General features: G+C 45.4%; 1 protein-coding gene across 2 annotated transcripts in view; it reads right to left on the bottom strand.

The window, feature by feature from the left end:
- The window catches only part of LMAN2L (lectin, mannose binding 2 like), a 45,585-nt gene that overhangs the window by 14,377 nt on the left and 6,661 nt on the right, over positions 1–24,547 (bottom strand). Inside the window, exons 3-5 of one of the 2 annotated variants that reach the window (XM_077469545.1) lie at positions 11,568–11,685; positions 11,399–11,481; positions 9,814–9,837 (exon numbers count right to left, since the gene is read on the bottom strand). In XM_077469545.1, coding sequence (XP_077325671.1) covers positions 9,814–9,837; positions 11,399–11,481; positions 11,568–11,685 — 225 coding nt within the window. The remainder of the gene's footprint in view (positions 1–9,813; positions 9,838–11,398; positions 11,482–11,567; positions 11,686–24,547) is intronic. The other variant, XM_077469546.1, reaches the window with a different exon arrangement.

The following is a 24,547-nucleotide window of genomic DNA, read 5'->3' on the forward strand; positions in this document are numbered from 1 at the left end:
GAGGTATCCCCGATGGGAGGAACGGTATATGCGCTCTGTGCGAGATTTTAAGTTATTCTTTTTCAATGCCCATTCTATGTTGAAAAAGTCAATACATTGACACAAGGAATATACTTTTTCACATGACTGTATGCACCATGGAATGATCTAGTACCTGCAATGTAATGAAAGCAATCCACAAAACTACCTGGACTGTCGTGTACCAGCTCATGCCACCATACTAGAGTACTCCTTTTGGAGCAGTAATGTGTTATTTTCAAATGGTGTCAAAAAGTAATATAAAATTTTCCAGCTTCATAAATTCAGGCTTGGGTTCACACTACTGCGATGTGGGAACCAGTGAGATTTCAGAGTGGGTTCCCGCATCGTATGTCTCTGACAGGCAGTTCATGGCTGAATTTGTATCGCACAGACATCACATGCAATGTCTGACATCGCTATAGTGTAAATCTAGCCAATTTAGGCAACCTGAAAAAAGGCCCATTATCTTCCAGTATGAATGTTTGATAGTGGAGCAAAGTCCAGCAAAAATGTACAGGGAAGACATTAGAATAAAGCCATGTTTCTGAGAAATTCTATTTCTACTATAACACGTTATAATTACTGAAAACATACTGTTTTCATTGCTTTGCTCTGGACCAGACAGACATTTCTGTATTGCAGACAGGAAAAATTGGCACCAGATAAAGCAAAGTGATGCAGTTTTACAAGATTGTTTTCTGTGATGCCAAAGAGCTGGACAAATGAGCTTCCCAAGATGCATCTGGAAAGCAGAAGGCTCATGTGAGGCTAGGAACCTGGATTAGATTTCATCTTATTGTACAATCTATAGCATTTTTTCACCATGTTTCGGGGCCTTCAATTGTTTAACTTAAGGATTTGCTTTAAAAGGAGACGTGCAGCCAAAAGCTCGTTTGGCTGGACTTCTCCTATGGATCACAAAAGTGCAATTCATTTTGCACTCCTGTGACCTGTTTTCAGCATCACAGCAATCAGTCCAGGCACCGTGTCATCTCAACAATGGGAGTCTGGATCCCGCCAGGTGCCTAGACTGACACTCATCTCAGCGAGCTGCTGGGAGCCCAAGATGACCGCTCCCCACCCCTCCACAGCTCAGCGCTCCAGTGAGCGAGGTGGAGCAGAGTGGAAAGCTGCCGATTGACAGACAGCAGCTCTCTGCTCGGGAAGCTGTGAGAACCTAGTAAATCGCTCAGTTCTCAGTGCAGAGACACCAAGTTACCGATGCACCATCCACCTAGTTAAGTATGATGCTGAAAACAAATAAATCCCCTACTTCTCTTTTAAGCAAAACACAAATAATTCCCGATACACTGAGCAGCCATAACATTATGATCACCCACTCAATATTGAGTGGTCCCTGGTTCCGCTACCAAAAAACAGCCCCAACCTGTTGCAGCATGGACAGACATTCGATTCTGAAGGTATGCTGTGGCACCAAGCTGTCAGTAGCAGATTCTTTAAGCTGCAAGGTGGGGCCTTGATGGATTACATTTGTTTTTCCAGCACATCCCTCAGATGTCCAACTGGACTGAGATCTAAAGATTTTAAAAGGCAACACCTAAAACTATTAGAGTCATTTTTTGCAGTTTGGCAGGGCACATTATCCTGCTGAAAGAGGCCACCACCATCAGGGAATCACATTTCCATAAAGAGGTGTAATTGGTCAGCAACAATGTGTAGGTAGGTGGTATGTGTAAAGTAACATCCACATTAATGGCAGGACCCAAGATTTCCCAGCAGAACATTGCCTAAGCATCACACTGCCTCTGCTGGCTTGCCATCATCCCATAGTGCATCCTAGTGCCATTTCCTCCCCAGGCAAAATGATGATAAAATAAAATACAATTCATTAGTATTTCACCAGACCACCTTTCTCCACAATTTTGATGCTCACATTCCCATTGTAGGTGCTTTTGGCTGTGGACACGGGTTAGCAGTAGTCGAAGGCTGGAGTATTCAGAAAAATGTATGTTTTTCTGTTCAATAAATCAACATGACCCATGGTGCCTTACAACAGTGTTTTTTTTTTCTAATTTCAGGTGCCACTATAATGGACCTGTGTCGTGGTATACTGGGATATATAAAAGAGGGGAAGGTGCATTAAAGTGGTTGTAAACCTCATGAAAAATGACCAAAGCATATTCCACTATAGTGTGTACTTGTCTCAATCTCAAGAGCACCAAGTGTAATTTCTGTCTGCTGCCTTGTTCCCATGCTATCAGCATGAATCGCTTCAGACAAGTTTTCTCGACACCAAGAGAAAAATGGTGATGGGGAGGGGACCTCTAGCAGATTGACATCCTCCGCTCTGTTCAATCAGCTTTCAGAGCTCTCCTCACTGAGCTCTGCTCTTTGCCCCCTGTTTTCTGACAGCTCAGGCAAGCTTTAGAAAAATTCTTGATTTTGAAAAGCTGTAGAGAGGAGAATACTGCAGATAAACAGATACAACATATGTAGGAGGATTTGTTGAATCTCTGGGTATCACCTGAGGCCAGTCACGCCATATTTATTATATATATATATATATATATATATATATATATATATATATATATATATATATATTACTGCAATGCTGATCAATGTGCATGAAATTCGCGTTCACTGATGAAATGGCCTAGTTGTAGTACAGGTCACACTCATCTGAATATTGACATGTCCAACAAAATAAGTAAGACAATATTTTTAGGCAGGGTAGTTCAAACTTCACATAGCAATGTTAGAAAACCCAAGTAAAAACAAGAATCTTTGAGGCAGCTTTTCCAATTCAAGTCCACAATAACGACCAAGTGGGTAGCCACAAAATCCTCTCCCATTATTGAATAAATAAAAAAAAATGTTTTATTTTTTTTAAATTGATATATTGCTAATACAAAATAGGAGGGACAGAAGTGAAGTGTACAGCTGTGGCCAAAAGGTTTGAGAATGATACAAAATATTAAATTTTCACAAAGTCTGCTGCCTTTTCATAAGTATCAGAGGCTTTTATTGACAATGACTTGAAGTTTCTGCAGAGTCAATATTTGCAGTGTTTAAATTTTTTCATGTTTCAATATTTTTAACGGTTTTCACAAAACGGAATACAAAAAATGCATACAGTATAAAACGCATACTAAATAGGTGAATATCTAATCATTTAAGCATGAAAATACACCTAAAAATGTGCGTTCTTCCAAATATAGATCTTTACTGTCGATATAGATCGCACTATCAGTGTCTTTATGGGGTTGCCCCAAAACTCATTTAGTACTCCAAAATGTAACATTAACAAAAAGTATCGCTGGCATACATATAGTTAAAAGATAGAGCTTCTACATATTGCAATTTCAAATTAAAAGTCAGCTCATAATGCTTATTAGATTGCAGATGCGCTCAATATCTACTGTATACATTAGTGAAAGGGGTCAACACCTTCATAAAGAGGAAACCACATCCCTTGTCACCCGGAAACAGGATTTCACACTAAGGCTAGGTTTCCACTAGTGCGACTTTTCCAGCAATTGTGGACTGAAAAGTCGCATGACATGTCGTACCCCAATATTTCCAATGAGTACCATTCATATCTGTGTGACTTCAAAGTAGTCCCTGCACTACTTTGGTCCCACTTTGATATGACTTGAGGTCCATGGACCTGAAGAATACAGCATTGCTTCAAGTCACGGCAAAAAAATTGCGGTAAAAAAATCATGGCAAAATTGCGCAACTTTGGGGGGCGCAATAGTGGAAACGTAGCCTAAGGGAATAATCACTGTTCAGGGTTTATAGGAAATAGGCTAGAAAAACCCCATAAGACTACAGCAAAGGCTTGGAAAAAATAAATAAAGAGAAGGGGAGGAAAGAAAGTTTGAAGGGAAAAGTAGGGACTGACTTCGAGCTCTGAATTCCACCATCCAGAAGCTGCTCTAAAATCGGGTATAGAGCAAGGTTCTCCAGTCAGATACGTGACCCATGGGTCCCAGACTCTAGCGAACATACGCATTTTATCATTCAAGATCGCCGTCATGCGCGCAATCATAATCCAGGAAAGTTTGTGCATGAGCTGTTCGAATAGCAAGACAGCCAATTTCCAAGATTTTGCAATAATTTTTGCCAATATAAATATAAAATGCTATGAGACATCTCTGGGGATTGCGACACGGTCTATATCTTAAAGCCCAGCAGCACCCGTCTCTGGGATCTGACAAGGTTTACTTGGGCGAGAGTATAAATTCAATTTTACACCCTAATTCAGTAACGCCTTACCTTAGGGCATTGCCACCATACGTGGTACATCGTTCCCTCCTGTCCATATCCATGGAAACACTAGGGAGATGCCAGTACATAGGTTGCCAGCCTGGCTGGAACCATGTGCCATCTCAGAAGCACTTTATAATTCACTTTGATTTTAGAAGTATTTATGAGTGACCTCAAGGCCCCTTGGGCTATGCAATTTATCTAGCTCAAAGGTTTCCTGGGACGTCCACCTCCCATTGTTCCGTGTAGCCCTGCTTAACAGGGGAATTAGTCAAAGATAGAGATATGTCCTCAGATTTTATCAAACTTCTGATACAAATATTCCATAGAGAACATAGTTGCTACATCAGAATTCCGTAATATAGTACAAAAAAAAAAAAAAAGGTTATTTGACCTTTTCGCAAGACCTCTGCCATCCCCCTGGCATGCTGTCAATCAACTTCTGGGCCACATCCCAACCAACAACAGCCCAGTCTGTCCCTGATGTTTTTCCTGGAGAGAAATGGCTTCTTTGCTATCCTTGACACCGGGCAATCTTCCAAAAGTCTTCGCCTCACTTTGCAGGCAGATGTACTCGCACTTGCCTGCTGCCATTCCTGCGCAAGCTCTGCACTAGTGGTGCCCTGATCCCGCAGCTGAATCAACTGTAGGAGATGGTCCTGGCATTTGCTGGACTTTTCTTGGGTGCTCTGAAGCCTTCTTCACAAATGCCGTGGAAATTTTATTTCTTTTTTTAAACCACTTCAATACCCAGCCATAATCAAATGACCGCCAAAGATGGGATCTCCCATCCTGGGTGGCCGTCATGTGACGTCCTCGGCTTTCCGCCGCTACTGCGGGCCCCCGGGAGCACGCAGAGTGGCGATCGGGGATCCGGTGTGTCCCTGGGGACACACCTATCCCCCGATGGGGGTACTGAAGTGGCAGAGCAGCTTTACTAGCTGTGATCCATCACAAGCCAGCGCTGCAGAGCTATATCCGGGAAGCGGCGTGCACGGCGCACGTGCGTGCTCCCGGGGAGGAGCTGTGTAGTGATCGGGGCTGGGCTGTAGCTAAGGGAAAAGCTTCAGCCAGATCAGTGTAAAAAGCCAATGAAATTGGCTATTTAGTGACTGGCTGTGTCCAATGACAGCCTGTCACTAAATGTAAACAAAAGGTGTGTAACTCTTGTTGCTGGGCTCTCCTCTTCACACACCGATCCAGTGTGAGGAGAACGGCTAACAGTGAGAGTTACCATTACTGTACCCCAGTATATGTGTTACTGTGCCCAGATTGCCCCCCCCTAAATAAAGAGTACCAGTCACCAGGAGTACCTGCCACCTCACCATGTGCCACCAGAGTACCCAAAGTACCCGCCACCTCACCACCCGCCGCCAGAGTACCTGCCACCTCACCATCTGCCACCAGAGTACCCGCCACCGCACCACCTGCCAAAGTACCCACCAAAGTACCCGCCACCAGAGTACCTACAGCCACTATGTCAAGAAAGGTGTACACCCCAGAAGAGGCATACCTAATACTCAGTCTGACTGATGAGAGCAACAGGGAGCTCTCACAGTTCAGTTCTGTTTCCGATTCGGTTTCGGAATATGAGCCCCCTGAAGGCAGCACATCAGGATCCGAATTGGAGGAGGAAGCAGTCTGTCCCAAAAAGAAGTTGGTCTGAACACCAGGCAGCTACCAGCAGTGCCAACAGCGGTAGACCCCAGGAGGAGAGGCCCGGTACAAGCACTGCTAGACCCCAGGAGGAAAGCCCCAGTGCACACCAAAGAATTAGGGCCCAAACCCAGCTTCCAGAAGGCTTGGCAAACCCATTGTGGCTGCCTTCTACCACAGGGTCAGCCACGATCCCCCCTTTTACAGCACAGCCAGGTGTGCAGGTCAACACTGATGGGTTTACTTCCTCTTTGATTCCCTGCAAAGGTAAAGCATAATGTACAACTATGCATCGCATAGTAGCCCATTATGTGTCACTTACCTGACACAGGAGCCAGCGAAGTCACCGCTGTCCCCTGTAGTCTGGGGCATCCATCTTCTTGGTGGGTCTCGCTGCTCCGGCGTGGTCATTCGTCAGAGCCGCGATGACATCACTCCAGCGCATGCGCACGGGAGCCGCCACTCGCGGCATATTGCCGTTAACTGCAGCTCGCTCAGTGCGCACCGATGTCTACGGGGCATGCCGTAGACAGCGGTGCCTGTCTTTCGGCAAATATCTCCTAAACCGTGTAGGTTTAGGAGATATTTCTTGGACCTACAGGTAAGCCTTAATCTAGGCTTACCTGTAGGTCAAAGTGGTTTGTAAGGGTTTACAACCACTTAAAAAAAAAATTCCAAGAAGTTTTCCGAACTTTATGTCCCCGACAAAAACATGTGTGGACGAATCCCTGGTGCATTTCACAGGCCGGCTGGGAATCAAGCAATATATCCCCAGTAAGAGAGCGAGGTATGGCTTAAAGCTCAACAAGCTTTGTGAAAGCGCCACCGGTTATGTGCACTCATTCTGCGTGTACGAAGGCAAAGATTCCCAGCTCCAGCCCCCTGAGTGTCCATCCTACATGGAATAAGTGGAAAGATAGTTTGGGAGTTGGCATTCCCACTCCTCCAAAAGGGGTATCATATTTATATGGATAACTATTACACTAGTTTGCCCCTTCTCCGCCATCTGTACCTAAAAAAACAAACAAACAAACCAAACTTTGGCCTGTGGTACAACAAGGAAAAATCGAAAGGGCTTCCCACAGCATCTTGTCGCCACAACCATTCAAAGGGGGGGGGGGGGGAAAAAAAAAAAAAAAAAAATCGGCAAGCTTGAGGAATGAGGAAGTGTTGGCTGTGAAGTGGAGGGATAGGAAAGACGTGTACATGATGTCCACCATCCACAATGGCATCTCGGTGGAACTTCACAGAAGGCGCAGTCCCGTTTGCAAGCCTTCCTGTATCAGCGATTGTAATAAATTGGGGGGGGGGGGGTGGATTTAAATGACCAGATGTTGTAGCCCTATCTTTCAACAAGAAAATCCCTTTTTTGGTACAAAAAATAAATAAAAAATAAAATCACAATTAACTTTTTTCATTTGGCCCTTTTAAATTCTTTTATCATCTATCAAAAATCAACAGAAAAACCCACCACCTCCATAAAGTATAGTGAAGACATTGTCACTTCCCTGATCTACCAACAAGATTCCCCCCCTGAAAGCATTCGCTTGGACTACATGAGCGTAATTTTCCAGACCACATTCCATCAGGATCCGGAAGACAGCGCAAAAAAATAAATAAAAAAAGTCGGTGTGCACCAAAAGAGGAATTAGGAAAGACACCAGCTTCCATTGTCCCGACTGTCCCTCCCAACCTGGCCTTTGCATCGGACAATGCTTCAGGCGATACCAGACTGTGGAAAACTATTAGCCCATATTTCTAATATTGCCATTTCCCCGGTTTCAATTTCAATCATGAATATTTCCCTGCCTCAACCAACCATATCATTGTCTTCCATGTGAACTGATCCCGGCCTGTCTACCGTCTGCATTGTTTATCTGCCATGTTTCTGCCTTTCAAGTAAACTGACCCTGGACTGTATCGATTATGCCTACCGTCTATTTCTGCCTTTTACCTGTACTGACCTCGGCCTGTTGACCATGTTTTTGCCTGCCCCTTGGACTGATCTTTTACGCTGCTACACAGGGGTCTCACATATGTGAGGGGCTCCAGAATAGTGTTCGGAGTTCAGAAAACCAGTTCCCGGAACAGGGTCTGGTTGTTTGGAGGCTTCAAAGAGATTTGAGTGGGAGAAGCCTCTACCCCTGTCCCCATTCTTTCATGACCAATGCCCTAAGCTTGATGGTCCTGCCTGCCCCCTGGACAAATACTCTGGCTGTGCTGACCATACCGCTGCCTGCTGCATGTACTATGGACAGTATTGCTGCCTGGACGATCCTTTGATCCTTTTGCTTCTGCTGACCACATCCCTGCCTGCTATCTGGACCAATGCATTGGCTGTGCTGACAGCATCTCTACCTGTACTGACTATTCCCGCCTGCTGCCTGATTTGCTGTCGCTGTCCATGTTCCTGCCTGCTGCCTGGACCAATGCTCTCCTCTGTGGACCACTGCACTACTAAAACCGGTAAGGTAATCTTTTGTTTACCTTTTGCTCAGCAGAATGTATTTTGGTTTGTAATTGGTATGTACAGTACATGCTATGTGTTAGAAATATGAAGGGCCTTCAACAATGTAATAGATTAGCAGGAATTTGTGTGTGTTATTTATGCTCTTAGAACACCTGACGGTGCTACTTGGATGTTAGACCTCTGTATGTGGCCAGGCTGTGTAAAAGTCTCACACATGTGGTATCACTATACTCAGGAGGAGTAGTAGAATGTATTTTGGGGTGTCATTGCAAGTATACATGTGCTGTGTGAGAGAAACAACTTGTTATGACAATTTTGAGCAAAAAAAATAAATAAAAATAATTATAATTTCCCCAACAATTGTGGGAAAAAAATTACAACTTCACAAAACTCACCATGCCTCTTACTAAATACCTTGGAATGTCTGCTTTCCAAAAAGGGGGTAATCTGGGGGGTATTTGTACTTTCCTGGCTTGTTAGGGTCTCAAGAAATGAGATAGGCCTTCAGTGCATCAGGTGTGATCATTTTTCAATGATTTGCACCATAGCTTTTAGACGCTATAACTTTCACAGAGACCAAATAACATACACTTATTTGGGCTATTTTTACTAGATATGTAGCAGTATACATTTTAGCCCAAATTTATGAAGAAAAAATGTTTTATTTGCAAAATTTTACAATAGAAACTTAAGTTTTTTTTTTTTTTTTTTTTAAGTTTTTTTCTTTCATAGAGGTCTTTTTTTTTTGCTTATATTGCAAAAAATAAAAAACCCAGCAGTAATTAAATACCACCAAAAGAAAGCTCTGTTTGTGAGAAAAAAAGATTATACAAATTTTGTTTGGGTGGAGTGTAGCATGACTGAGCAATTGTCAAAGTGTGAGAGCGCTGAAAGCTAAAAATTGGTCTGGTAAGGAAGGGTGTATAAAAGCCCTGTACTGAAGTGGTTAAATGGGATTTTCATGGCAAAGAGGTACTTTGCAATTCATCTGATTACTCATAACCTTCTGGGAGTATATGCCAATCGGAATCAAACACTGAGACAGCAGACTTTATGAAAAATGAATATCGATGTCATTCTCAAAACTTTTGACCATGGCTGTACACCGCACAGAACTGCCGATCCAACAGAGCTTGGCTGAAGCCCACATCAGGAAAAAGTTGGGGACTGTGTGTACTTGGTCTTGCAGCCTCACCTTCATCACACATCAAGATAAGGTTAATGCAGATAATTCTAAAATAAGCACAGTAATTGTTTCACAAGTGATTGCACTTGTTAGCACTCCCCGGGGACTAGTCCTTGGGAAGCACTGCTCTAGGGAAGGAGGGCCTAATGTACCACAAACAACTGATGACTATTATTGCCATTTTATCATATACCACTATAAAGTCAGGCAAACAAAGAATGCATATTAATAGCCACATAAGAGATACCTGATTGCTTGGAGAATACCTTTTCTTCAGGGAATGCCATCCAAATGCAGCAATGGAGAGAGAGAGAGAGAGCACACAATACAAACATTGCAGCTTAGTTACACACTAGATAGAAGTTGGATAACCCCTTACACATAAAAAGGCAGTCAGATATTAAAGCGATTTCTCACCAATCAATACTTTTGTTCATCTCATAATGTGTATTCATGGATGAGGTACCCTCTAAATAGCCCGTTTCCCTTTGTTTACAGAAAATATAGGAGGAGGAGTGCAGAAACTTTATGAAGACTCATATTTTTTATTACGCATTATAAAAAAATAAAAATAAAAAAATAAAGCGTCTGTCTTCTGTTCAGCCCTCACTGTGAACAAACTGCAGACAAGCCAGTTCTCCCAATACTGACCACAAAGGGTAGTACGCCTTCATCCTCAGTGTAAACAGAAAACAGCTAAAAGGCATAGCACCTGTACAAAATTCCCAGTTCCTCAGTTCAGGCACACTAGTATTTTATTAACCACTTCTCACCCGCCCAACATCATATGATGTCGCAGACTTTGAGTAGTGAGATCTGAATGATGCCTGCAGTTCTATGCAGAGCGACATCAGATTTTGCACTCTCCAGTTTAAGAAATCTGCCCCAGTTATTTTCTAAAGAACAGATATTTTCTTTTTTCACCAAGCAATATAATCTCTATGAAGAAGTGTTCAATCATCAACACAACTATTAAAAAAGAGAAGTACAGCCAAAGGCAGTGCTTTCTGCACTCCTGTGACCGGTTTTCAACAGACAGCGGGCTGAAGCCCGCCGCTGGCTGACGTCACAGAGCCACTCCAGGCTCAAGAAGGATCTGCCCACATGCCTGGATTGGCACCCGGTTCAGCCTCTCAGCGAGTCTGCCGAGAGCCTGAGCCGGCCCCTCCCGCTACAGCCAATCGCTCCAGTGAGCGTCAGTCAGTGAGCAGCTCTCTTCTCAGGGAGCTGTGAGAACCGAGCAATTGGCGGTGTTAGAGGCACCAGGGAACAGATGCGGCATCCACCTATGCAAGTATGATTCTTAAATAAAAAGAAAAACCCCCATTTCTCTTTTAGGATATTTAACAAAATAAATGCAATTGTATCCAGATTATAATGATGGGGGACTAACAAAACAAGACTGGGTTTGTCATTGAGTATTGCTACTTCCATTTAGATCTCCAACAATATATCTGTCTGGAGACTGAGGTCCATAAGATCCAGATAACCCTTCATTCTAATGATGGTTAAAATAAAAGGACTTGATTGGTTGATCTGGTCAACACAAACAGTTCTGTTTCAGATACTTTAATGAATGAGGTCAAATACCACGTAAATCAATCCTGGATAAATCCAAAAACCAGGCAGCCAAAGCACCTTTAAAATTTCCGCTGGAACCATCTCAGCCTGTCTATAGAATGCAAAAACATCCATATGCTTTCTTTACTCCTGGAGCCTGTAGAACTGGACAGGCTGCCAAATTAAAAAGAAGTTTGATCACTACCTACATAAATACACAAATAATGGATGTATAATCAGGGAATAATGTATTAATGAAAGGGCAGACTTACTTCATGTTGTTTCTCCTCATTTGGGTAGGTGTCTACAAACAAACCTAGGCCAACAAAGTTATCTTTACTCCCGAACACAGGACCTGTAACACAACACAAGGCTCAGTGTATATTCAAAATACAGTGCTTTGAAATAAAAGATGGAGAGAAGGAAGATGACCATCTATACCTTGTTGCATCCGATCCTTGGTGTACCAGATAGCGAAGCCATCACCATTTAGATTCTTCTTACCCTGGCCATGAATTTTGAAGTGGACTTGTAGTTCCCAATCTCTCAAATAACATGGCTGAAAAACACAAACATAGTATTATTAAAGGCACATTTGCACACCGATAAACTGCCAAGTACTCCCTTGAAAGGTTATCTTCATCTAAGAACAAAAAACAAAACAAAAGAACAAAGAACAAAAACAATCCATAATTTATAACCTGTCATAAAAAATATATATATTTTTTATGAATTAAGGGGAGGGAAAAATAAATAAATAAACACACACACACACACACACACACACACACACACACACACACGTCCTTCAGAAGGAGGGGGAAATCGCAGCGGCGCGATTCCGATGTGCTTGTGTCACCCGAGCATGGCACATCTAAAATTGGCAGGAGGGCTGTGATTGGCCCTTCTGATCGCATGACGGCCGTGTCCATCACAGCCACCATGTGATGTAAACACAGAGACGGTTGCTAGGCAATTGGCTCTCCTCACACGTTAGTTGTCGGTGAGAAGAGAACAGATTGTTGCAGCCGGTTGGTGATCAGCGAGTATGAGCTGTTTTTTTTTTTCCTCTCCTTTACAGCTTTTTACTCACCGATCACCAACCTAGTGTAAAAAACAGTGTAAACACACATGTCCCCAAATAATAAAAACACATGTCCCCCCACATACGTCTCAATGATTATCTGCACACACACACACACACACACACACACACACACACACACACACACACACACATTTGCGTACATATGTCCGTGATCACACAAACCAATTATTATACACTTAACTGAATTATTCTTTTTACCAAAAACCATGTAGCAAAATAAATTTGTCTTAAAATTTATGACAAAATTTGATTTTATTGGATTGCTTTTAAAATAGAAAGAAGAAAAATGTTTTTTTCTCCAAATTTCTTCTTTTTTCGCTTACATCACAAAATTTTTTAAAAACTGAGAATAAATACCACCAAAATAAAAGCTCGATTTGTGTGAACAAAATGATAAAAATTTCATTTGGGTAGAGTGTAGCATGACCGCGCAATTGTCATTGAAAATGTGAGAGCGCTGAAAGCTGAAAAACGGTCTGGGAAGGAAGAGGGCAAAAGTGCCCTGTATTGAAGTGGTTAATAACATTTTTAGGTAGGCTAGTTAATTTTTATTTTAAATGAGAACCAGATTTGTTTGTTTTTATTTCGGTTGGTGTCCCTGTTGCAGTTAGAGCCGGTTCACACAGCGGGCGATGCGAGGCGACACGACTCGCCTCGCTCTCGCAAGTCGCCCCCGTTCTGTACAATGGAACCGTTCTGAGAGGAGCGACTCGAGTCGCTCCGACTCAGAAAAAAAGGTTCCTGTACTACTTTTGGGCGACCTCGGGGCGACTTGCATTGACTTCTATACAGAAGTCATCTGCAAGTCACCGCTGAGGCCGCGGCGAGGCAAGTCGGAGTCGCCTCGCCTGCAGTGTGAACCGGCCCTTATTCTTTCAGTTCCTGTCTAGCAAAAAACTAGGATCATTGTGAAGAATTGAGGGGGAAATACAGAACAAAAGCCCTGGATAGCAGTATAAAAAAATAAATAAAAAAAAAAACCCAACACACACACACACACACCCCAACAACAGTGGTTCCAACATGTCCACAATCTATCCAAAAACATGGCTTAACATACACTTAAATTTCTGTTTAAATCATGTCCCCAAAAGACCTATACAGATCAGAAATGTAAAAGAAAAGTCAGAAGTCCTTATCTGCTATTCAAACTACTGAAGCAAGAGGGTCAATGTACCATCCAGATAAGTAAAAGGTTATCAAAAAGGAGATATCAGCAATTGCAGCCTACATAGTACTGCAATACAAGTTTGCTTCAAGTCAACAATTATAGGTTATTTATTTACCAAAACTAAAAAATGGTTAGAATGAGTTAACAAAAAAAAAAAAAAAATAAATAAAAAGTATCCGTTGAACTCATTTGAAGAACCTGTGGCATATGATGAACACGCAATTAAGGCTGGATTCACACCTCAGAAGAGCAGTTTTCTAGCATAATGGACAAAAAATGCAGCGCTAAATAAATGAATGCACTAAAACAATAAATTAAACAGTACCGTATATACTCGAGTATAAGCCGAGATTTTCAGCCTCTTTTTTGAGGCTGAAAGTGCCCCCCTCGGCTTATACTCGAGTCATCGCTGTCTGCCTGCTCGATCAGCGTGTCGAGCAGACAGACAGCGGACATTCTACCATTCAAACGCCGCGCCTCCGCCTTCGCCTGTGATAGGCGGAACACTGAATTTCCCAGCAGCCTGTGTTCCGCCTATCACGGACATCGTCTCATCCTCGTACTACGGACGAGGATGAGACGATGTCCGTGATAGGCGGAACACAGGCTGCTGGGAAATTCAGTGTTCCGCCTATCACAGGCGGAGGCGCGGCGTTTGAATGGTAGAATGTCCGCCGAGGCGCCGACGAAGAGCGGCGATCCTGGCAAGGCACGGGACGGAGGCAAGGCAAGGCACGGCACGGGACGGAGGCAAGGCACGACACGGGACGGAGGCAAGGCACGACACGGGACAGAGGCAAGGAGGCAAGGCACGGGACGGAGGCAAGGAGGCAAGGCATGGGACGGAGGCAAGGAGGCAAGGCACGGGACGGAGGCAAGGAGGCAAGGCACGGGACGGAGGCAAGGAGGCAAGGCACGGGACGGAGGCAAGGAGGCAAGGCACGGGACGGAGGCAAGGAGGCAAGGCACGGGACGGAGGCAAGGAGGCAAGGCACGGGACGGAGGCAAGGAGGCAAGGCACGGGACACAGGCTCGGGACACAGGTAGGCTGGACACACACACACACAGGGATGGATGGATACACACACACACACAGGGATGGATGGATGGATGGATGGAGACACACACACACACAGGGATGGATGGATGGATGGACACACACACAGGGATGGATGGATGGATGGACACACACACACACACACACACACACACACACACACACACACACACACAGGGATGGACGGACACACACACAGGGATGGACGGACACACAGGGATGGACAGGCATGTCTCACCCTCGGCTTATACACGAGTCAATAAGTTTGCCAGTTTTTTTGGGGGTAAATTGGGGGCCTCGGCTTATATTCGGGTCGGCCTATACTCGAGTATATACGGTAAATAGTGAAACATGCAAGTGGCCTAGCGTAAACTAAGCCAAAATATAGTGACAACAGTGAAGTGATCAGAAAACAAAATCTATATAAATAAGTGTAGAGTCCATAATAAATCTATCACATGAAAATGAAATGTCTATAGCCTGAAGTCAAGCACAGATCATAGAGAAGAAAAAGCGTCCCTTCAAAAATGAATGATCAATCCTCGGTGACGGATAGCCGAAATTCATAGAAGGAATATGGAACATCAAATGCAAAAAAATATAAAGATGCAGACACCTCCGAACCGACACCCAATGAGACTTCATACAAAAAGATTTCAAATACACAGATTGTGTGAAAAGAAGGTAATGGGTACTCTTACCCGAAGGTGTGGACCCACACACCTTGCCGGTGAGTCATTCGAGCATTGAAGTTATAATTGGCAACAATCGATCTTCCAGTAGGGATGATGAAACGCAACAGCGCCAGACAGCACTCGATATTCTCTGCGACCAGATGTCCAAAGCAAGATGTCACAGACTTGAACTCCAAGGGTCATACATACACCCACACTCAAGTTGGTATATGGGGAAAAATAAAAAAGGCCTCCACAGAGCAGGTCACTCCAGTAAAACATTTATTCAAAATAAAAAATATATACAAAAATCTTTTTCATAAAAGTACAAAACATCAATGAAGAGGAGTACAAAAAACAAGACTTAAAAAAATAAAAAGAAAGTGTGGTAGATCTGGCCAGCAGGCTATGTACCCGACATGTTTCGCACAATCGTGCTTCAACTGCCCCAATTTATTTTTAATAGAATTTTTTTGTACTCACCGTAAAATCCTTTTATCTGTAATTCACCGACCGACACAGCTCCTCTCTGTAACTAGATGGGTTTGTTAGCCTGCCATTAGGAGAACTAGGCAAAATTGTAAACACATTACACAGAATTGTCAGTACCGCCCAGGGGGTGGACCCTGTGCTAACAACCCTCCCTGCTGCCCCAGCAGACTCAGTACGTCAACAAGCAGTACAGCGTAGAGAAAAGGAGGAGGGGTGGGTGCTGTGTCGGTCGGTGAATTACAGAGAAAAGGATTTTACGGTGAGTACAAAAAAGTCCTATTTTCTCTTATATTCACCGACCGACACGGCTCCTCTCTGTAACTAAAAATGGGATGTCCCCAAGCAGTGCCAAACGAGGGGTGGGGAAAAACAGCATTAAAAAACTTCATCCACCATGGCAAGTGGGAACTAGCAAAACGAAACCCACAAACACAGCAGTGTATGGAAAAAACACACCGCCATATAACCGGGTATTCTCAACAGGAGAGATCCCCAACACCGCCACCTTTTTTGCGGAAGTAATGCAACAGTGCATTAACAAACAGTACTGCATTTTTAATCGAAAAACCAGGAAAAAAAAAAAAAAAAAAAATTTTTTTTATCTCAATTGCAAATTACATGGCCGTCTGCAAAACTTTGTATGGACAGATGACCAGGTCGCCGCCTTACACACCTGAGCAACCGACGCTTGGTGTCGGAAGGCCCAAGATGTTCCGTTTGCCCCTGTAGAGTGGGCCATGACTGGAAAGGGGGGCATCTGCCCCTTCAAGGCGTAGGCTTGTACTACATCTGTCTGATCCACCTAGAGATGGTGGCAGACGAGACTGCCATACCCTTCTTTGGACCAGCCACCTAAACAAACAGTGAGTCTGACTTCCCGAAAGGGAGCTGTGGCAGACAAATACACCTTTAAAGCCCCAACCACGTCGAGAGCGTGAAGGACCACCTCTTTGGGTGCGTCGGCTTAGAACACAACGATGGTAATATAATGTCCTCGAGATGAAAGGACGGATGCAGACGCAACACCACCATATCCCTGTGGATGACCAGATAAGGCGACTTGCAGGACAAGGCTGCCAATTCCGAAACCCTCCTGGCCGATGTTATGGCTACTAGGAAAACCACTTTCTGTGAAAGGGTCAACAAGAGAATCTCCCTGATATTCTCAAACGGCAGCTTTTGAAGCGCCAACACCAGGTTCAAATCCCACGGAGGCAACGGTGGACGCACTGGAGGGACTACATGTCGTACCCCCTGAACAAAAAAAGGTACTCACTAATGAATGAGATGCCAGGGGTCGCTAAAAAAAAAAAAAAAAAAAAAAAAGGAAGGACAGCCGGAGCTGAAATGTGCCCATTAAAGAGGAAGTAAAAGGCAAAATTTTTTTTTTTTTCTATTCTATAAACGCACCCTGTAAGGCAAAGTCATAATGAGCTAGTATGCATAGCATACTAGCTCATTATGAATAACTTACCTGAGAACGAAGCCCCCAAAGTGGTCCTCAGTCTTCCTCTTCGCCGCTGCCATGTATCCCGGAGCGACTTCCGGGTCTTGCGGCTCCGGCGCTGTGATTTGCCGAAGCCGCGATGACATCATTCCCGCGCATGGGGGGCTGAAACTTGCGGCATATCACCACGGTCTGCGGCCTACCCAGTGCGCCGCTGTCTATGGGTAAATATCTCCTAAACCGTATACGTTTAGGAGATATTTCTTAGACCTAAAGGTAAGCCTTAATCTAGGCTTACCTGTAGGTCAAAGTTGGTTGTAAGGGTTTACAACCACTTTAATGGTGCTCAACGCCAACTTCTGGTCTACACCTTGCTGAAGAAACAGCAGGATCCTGGATATATAAAAAAGGGAGCGCTGATGCCACCCTTTCTCCTCACACATGGAGATATAGGCCTTCCAGGTACGATGATATATCTTCCGTGAAGATTTCCACACCCTCAACATAGTTGGAATCACTGAGTCCAACAGACCCCGGTTCCTCAGCACCTGGCTCAATAGCCATGCCGTTAAAGCCAGCGATGATAAAGCAGGGTGAAAGATTGGACCTTGGGATAGGAGGTCCTCTTGCAGCGGCAGTCTCCAGGGAGCATCTGCCACCATACGCACCAGATCTGTGTACCAGGGCCGCTGAGGCCAATCTGGGGCCACCAGGATTACTGGGATCCCCTCGGCTTCCACTCTGCGCAGCAGGCGTGGCAACAGTTTTAGCGGAGGAAAGGCGTAGATCAGCTGGTACTGATCCCATGGAGCCACTAGCGCGTCGGACGCGTCTGCCCACGGATCTCTTGCCCTGGACACGAATCTTGGCACCTTCCGATTGAGGCAGAAGGCCAATGAATATGTCCGGATGCAATGCCAATTCTCCTGGGTTCAGCATCTGTCGACTCAGATAGTCCGCCTGCCAATTTTCCATCCCCGGGATGTAAATAGCCGACAGGGCCGGAACATGCCGCTCTGCCCACCGAAGTATGTGAGCGACCTCCCGAGCAGCGGCTGAGCTTCTTGTTCCCACTTGGTGATTTATGTATGCCACAGCCGTGGCGTTGTCTGACTGTATCCTGGCCAGACGCCCTTGAAGACACATGGACCATGTGTGGAGACACAGCCCGATTGCTCTCAACTCTAGCAGATTGATCGGCCACTTGGATTCGTCCGTCGACCAGAGGCCCAGAGCCGACTGAATCACCATCACTCCACCCCAGCCGGATAGACTGGCGTCTGTAGTGATCACCGTCCATTTCAGAGGGAGGAACGATTTTCCGGACTGAATCACCGGGGAACTCAACCACCAGATCAGGGAGTCCCTGACTGGCTGGCTCACCTGGATTTGCCGATCCAGGGACAACAGAGGATTTGTCCCATTTTGTCCAAATCTCCTTCTGCAGGACTCCGGTGTGGAACTGGGCATAAAGGTACTACCTCGAAGGAGGCTACCATAAGCCCCAGTTCTCGCATGCAAAAGCAGAGCGATGACCACTTGCGGTTCATCAGTAGTTTGACTGCAGATCTGAGAGTCTGCAATTTGTCTGAAGGGAGAAATACTCTCGCTTCCCTGGAGTCCAATAGTAAACCTAGGTACTCCAGACGCTGGGTCGGTACAATCACTGACTTCTTTAGGTTCAACAGCCACCCAAATTCTTGCAGGGTCTGCATGGTGATCACCATATCCTCCACTAATTCTGAGGTGGAAGATGCTCTCAGGAGATCTAGGTAGCCCATGATCGCGATCCCGCGTTGTCACAGCAACGCCAACACTGGAGCCAGTACTTTGGTAAAGACTCGGGGGGGGCGATGCCAGGCCAAAAAGGGAGAGCCACAAATTGGTAGTGGGCTTCCGATTGCCAAACGCAGAAATTTTTGATTCCGAAGGCATATGGGTATGTGCAGGTACACATCCTGGACGTCCAAGGACGCCATGGAGTCCCCTTGATGGAGTGCAGCAACTACTGAGCGAACTGATTCCATATGAAACCTCTGCACTTTTACAAAGTGATTGAGGGCTTTTAAGTCCAAGATCGGACGTACCCCTTCCTTCTTGGGAATTACAAGCAGATTTGATTAGAATCCCTGGAAGCGTTCCGATTCCGGAACTGGTACAATCACCCCCTGATTCAGCAAGTCCCTTACCACCCCCAACAGGGCCTCCCGGCAAACCGGGGATACGGGTATGCTGGAGGGGAAGAATCTGTTTGGCGGCCAAGAGAGAAACTACCTTGTAGCCTGTGGAAATCAGGTCGCAGACCCATTGGTCGGATAACCAGGAGGTCCACTGGGCTGCAAACTCCCGAAGGCGACCCCCCACCCAAGATGTGGGTGGGGGCAAACCTTCATGCGGTAGCACTTTTATTCGCAGGCTTGTTAGGCTTGTGGTTCCAGGGACGCTTTTGACCATCCGTGGACGTCCTGTCGGGCTGGGAACGTTTTGTCGAAGCACCGCTTGTGAGCGGAAAAAGAGGGCCCTTGCCTACAGCGTGGCTCCTTAGCCTTCGTGGCCTGTGGGAGTAGTGTACTCTTACCACCCGTGGCATTTTTAATATCATCATCCAACGAAGCTCCAAAGAGCCGGTCGCCAAGGAAGGGAAGATCCGTCAGGGCTTTCTTGGATGCCTGGTCAGCAGACCAGCATTTTAGCCAAATCAGGCACCTCAGCACCACAGCTGACACTGAAGCCCTGGATAACAGAGGGAGAGTATCCAGGGCCACGTCACAAAACGTACTTAAGGCCTTGCACTAGTTGGTCTGCCAGTTCCACACAGACAGGGGAGGCCTGTTGCTCTCCCAATTCACGGTGCAAAAGTTTTGCCCACTCAGTCAGTGTCTGCGACACCAGTGCAGATGCCAGTACAGGTCGCACAGCTGACCCCACAACCGTAAACAAGGAACGAGCCACCGCCTCGGCCTTCCTGTCCGTGGGAATCTTGAATGCATGAGTCCCCTCAACCGGGATTGTGGTTACTTTATTAAACCTGGATACTGGGGGGTCCACGACCAGAGGAGCCGACCATCTCTTGAGAAGGCTTTCCTCAAAGGGGTAACGCACTGCCATGTTTTTGGAGACCTATAAAAGGTCCTTTGCGGCCGACCCCATTCCCTGTAGATGAATATGTCAAAATAAGTCAAATATGGGAACACCTTAGGTGAACATACTGGCTTGCGGGACCCAAAAAGGGACCGATACATCAGCAGAGGGATCCCCTGGCTCCTGGATCTTCAGGGTATCACGCACAGCTGTGATAAGTGCTCCAACAAGCGCTTTGTCGCGCACGGACCTGGGACGGGGAATCATCTTCACTGTCCGAATGGCCCTGGTCAGCCTCGTCTGATAGGTCAGAGCAGGGCCCGAGTCTGCATCAGAGCTCTCCCCAGAGGACAGGGGCCTTTTACGCGCACCTTTCCTTCCACGCACCGCCTCTATTTTAGCAACAAAGGAGTTAAGGACCGCTATCAGGGTGTCCATGGGCACAGAGCTATCCGCAGGTGACCCGGTTGCAATAGCCTGGATTTCGGGGGAAGAAACACCAGTTTATGAAGCCATGCTGACCCTACTCTGTCTGCCACCTGCAAGGGACAGTGAAGGTCCAACCCTCCTGCTGCCGCATGGGGGGGGGAGGGGGGAGCAGGGGGTTTCCTAGCGCCAGACTCACCACCCTGTGTTGGTTACTAGCCGTGCCTGTAGTCCTCAGGAGGTTACCCAGTTGCAGAGTGAAGAAAGTGTCAGCAGCAGCTGTAGAAAATAGCAGTGAAATGATCCTGAGAGTTTGCACCAGCATTCAGGAAAAGGCCATCCAGCATCCTGTATACACCGTGGACACAGGAAACAGCATGTGAGAGTACATGTAAAGCTGTCACAAAAGAACTGCGGTGCAAAGAGCGCTTGGGCTTCAAAAAGAAAACAAAAATGGCCGCCAATGCAACTAATAGGAAAATCCCATAGAAAATGGCCGCTGAGGCTCACAAGGAGAACCTGCTTTGCCCACAGTTAAAACGGCCGCCGGACAGCGCCATGCGGTGGCAGGAAAAGTCATAGAACAGCGCTGCCTTCAACCAGCAAGAATACCTCCATAGGCACCTTTTGGGACCCCCCCCCCCCCAACCATCGCCAGCCACACAGACCCCCCATAGGTGAGAGACCCAGTGAAACACACACACACACACACACACACACACACACCGCCCGCAGCAGGAGGGGGAGATAGGGGCGTGGGAGCGAAGGAGGTGAGGTGGCCCCTGAATCGACCTCCCAGGGAATGCTCAGCTGCTCAACCCCCTGAAGGAGGGAGAGCCGTACTTACAAGTCATGAGGAGCTGGGAGACATTCCATCACAGACCCACTCCTGTGCATTTACAGGGTGGCTGCTGGCCCAGTCTACTGTGATCCAGACATCAGTAGCCCGGTCATATGTATACCCCAGAGCACATATGACCGGCCACCTCTGGAGCCGAGGTATGTCGCCTGCCGAGCCTTAGCTGCAACCTGCACACGCTCGATGGCCAGCCTGTCACCCAGCCGGCAGTTGATGAATGATCCCAGGATCTTTCATCTTGCGCAAAAGCATCAATCCTGCTAAAAAAAAAAAAAAAAAAAAAAAAAAACGTACCAGAGGGCCCGCAGGGTTCCTAGGTCATTCTCCTTCACCAGGCAAAATAAAACCGAGTCTGCTGGGGCAGCAGGGAGGGTTGTTAGCACAGGGTCTAACCCCTGGGCGGTACTGACAATTCTGTGTATTGTGTTACAATTTTTCCTAGTTCTCCTAGTGGCAGGCTAACAAACTCATTTAGTTACAGAGAGGAGCTGTGTCGGTCGGTGAATAGAAGAGAAAAATGTTTACCGGAGTGACCTGCTCTGTGGAGGCCTTTTTTTCCCCCCTTTTTATTTTTCCCCATATTACAACTTGAGTGTGGGTGTATGTATGACCCTTGGAGTTCAAGTCAGCGACATCTTGCATTGGACATCCTGGTCGCAGAGAATATTGAGTGCTGTCCGGTGCAGTTGAGTTTCATCATCCCTACTGATGGATCGATTGTTGCCAATTATAACTTCAATGCTCGAATGACTCATCACCAAGGTGTGTGGGTCCACACCTTCGGGTAAGAGTACCCATTACCTTCTTTTCACACAATCTGTGTATTTGAAAGCTTTTTGTATGAAGTCTCATTGGGTGTAGGTTCGGAGGTGTCTGCATCTTTATATTAATTTTTTGCATTCGACGTGACATATTCCTTTTATGAATTTCAGCTATCCATCAACGAGGATTGGTCATTCATTTTTGAAGGGACGCTTTTTCCTTCTATAGTCTGTGTCTGACTTCAGGCTATAGACATTTCATTTTCAATCCATGTGATAGATTATGGACGCTACACTTTATATAGATTTTGTTTTCTGATCACTTCACTGTTGTCACTATATTTGGCTTAGTTTACGCTAGACCACTTGCATGTTAGTTTGACCATTTAATGTTCACTTACTGTTTTAGTGAATTTATTTATTTAGCGCCGCGTTTTTTGTCCATTATTTTTTTATGCAATATCGTTGTTGATGCTGGCTACTATATATTTTCTTACAAAATTTTATTTTTTTTGGTAGCGCAATTATAATTACATTCACTTTTCTAGCATGTTCATATAAGAGTTTTCACTTATATACACACAAACAATTTAGAAGAGTATTTCAGGAATTTTACATGTATACTGAAGCTTCAGGTGTTTAGTTTTAGGCAATGGAAAGCACTGGGGAGTAGGGGGGAGAACTCGCAGGCTAAATAGGGCACAAAACACACAAACACTATTATATGGAGGCCAAAGAAATGATTTTTGCCTTAAAAGCAGCTCATGCAGCTTTTGAAGTGCCAGGCATTAAGCTATAGGCAACACAGATGTTGTGCAAATAACCGTGCAGTTGTGAAGAAAAGAGGGATAATATGGATACTCTTACCAGATATGGTGGACTCACTAACCATTTGGGGATGAGTCAGTCAGGCTTATGTGGACCAAACACCACAGGGTTAAAGTTGGCTGGAGAGCGGGCACTCTTTAAAGGGATGGTTCCACCGCTTGAACGTGATGGTCAGGCTAGCAGCCTTAATTTCCTTATGGATCCTCAATGGAGTAAAGGACTTCTACCACTCGGGGGGACCACCTGGAGGTTGTGGTTACACACAGGCAGACTCAATCAGACCGAAATGAGAGCAAGAGAGAATGGAAGGACTCCATATGGAGATTGCCCCAAATGTAATTGACCCACCTAAGAAATTAATGTTCTTCCAACAGCGTAAAGGTTACTGTCCTTGCAGAAAATGCAAGGTATGTTTACACAATGTAAATGGTAAGTGGAAAACTGATAAGTTTTCATCTACTTACACAACTATAAAATGAAGCACTTTACCACCTGTACTACCAGATGTATAGTTTATCTCCTCACTTGTCCATGTAATAAACAATATGTGGGTCTTATCAGGATCTTCTCAATAAAGGGTCAACGAACACATTGCCAGTATTCGAAAGGGCCGTACTAACCACAGTGTACTCCAACCTTATTTGCAGCTTCATAATTTAGACCCCACAGGGACTCACTTCCAAATAGAAAAATGTGTCCCGCATTGTAGGGGCGAATCATGTCTAAGGGAGGTATCGAGATTGTAAACTTATTGGATCCATGAATTATGGTCTTACTCGCCGTTTGGGTTAAATGTTGATGATTGGGACATAAATGGTTTCATTAACCAAGCTTAAGGCAATTAAATATATTTTTTTCATCATACTTTATTGTATTATCTTATAGTCTAGCCTACCCAATTTCTGTAACATCTATAATAAATTTTTCCATCATTTTATTGATTCTATGTTTCATTGACCTTGAATTATTATATTACGTTGTAGGATATTTTGGAACATTTTCTATATCGTATATACTCGAGTATAGGCCGACCCGAATATAAGCCGAGGCCCCCAATTTACCCCCAAAAAAACTGGCAAACTTATTGACTCGTGTATAAGCCGAGGGTGAGACATGCCTGTCCATCCCTGTGTGTGTGTCCGTCCATCCCTGTGTGTCCGTCCATCCCTGTGTGTCCGTCCATCCATCCCTGTGTGTGTGTGTGTGTCCATCCATCCATCCATCCCTGTGTGTGTGTGTGTCCATCCATCCATCCATCCCTGTGTGTGTGTGTCTCCATCCATCCATCCCTGTGTGTGTGTGTCTCCATCCATCCATCCATCCCTGTGTGTGTGTGTGTGTCTCCATCCATCCATCCCTGTGTGTGTGTGTGTGTCTCCATCCATCCATCCATCCCTGTGTGTGTGTGTATCCATCCATCCCTGTGTGTGTGTGTCTCCATCCATCCATCCCTGTGTGTGTGTGTGTGTGTGTGTGTGTGTGTGTGTGTGTGTGTGTCCAGCCTACCTGTGTCCCGA

This window comes from Lithobates pipiens, unplaced genomic scaffold, assembly GCF_037356315.1.
Source record: "Lithobates pipiens isolate NorthernLeopardFrog02 unplaced genomic scaffold, aLitPip1_a1.2 Scaffold_8, whole genome shotgun sequence".
Taxonomy (NCBI): domain Eukaryota; kingdom Metazoa; phylum Chordata; class Amphibia; order Anura; family Ranidae; genus Lithobates; species Lithobates pipiens.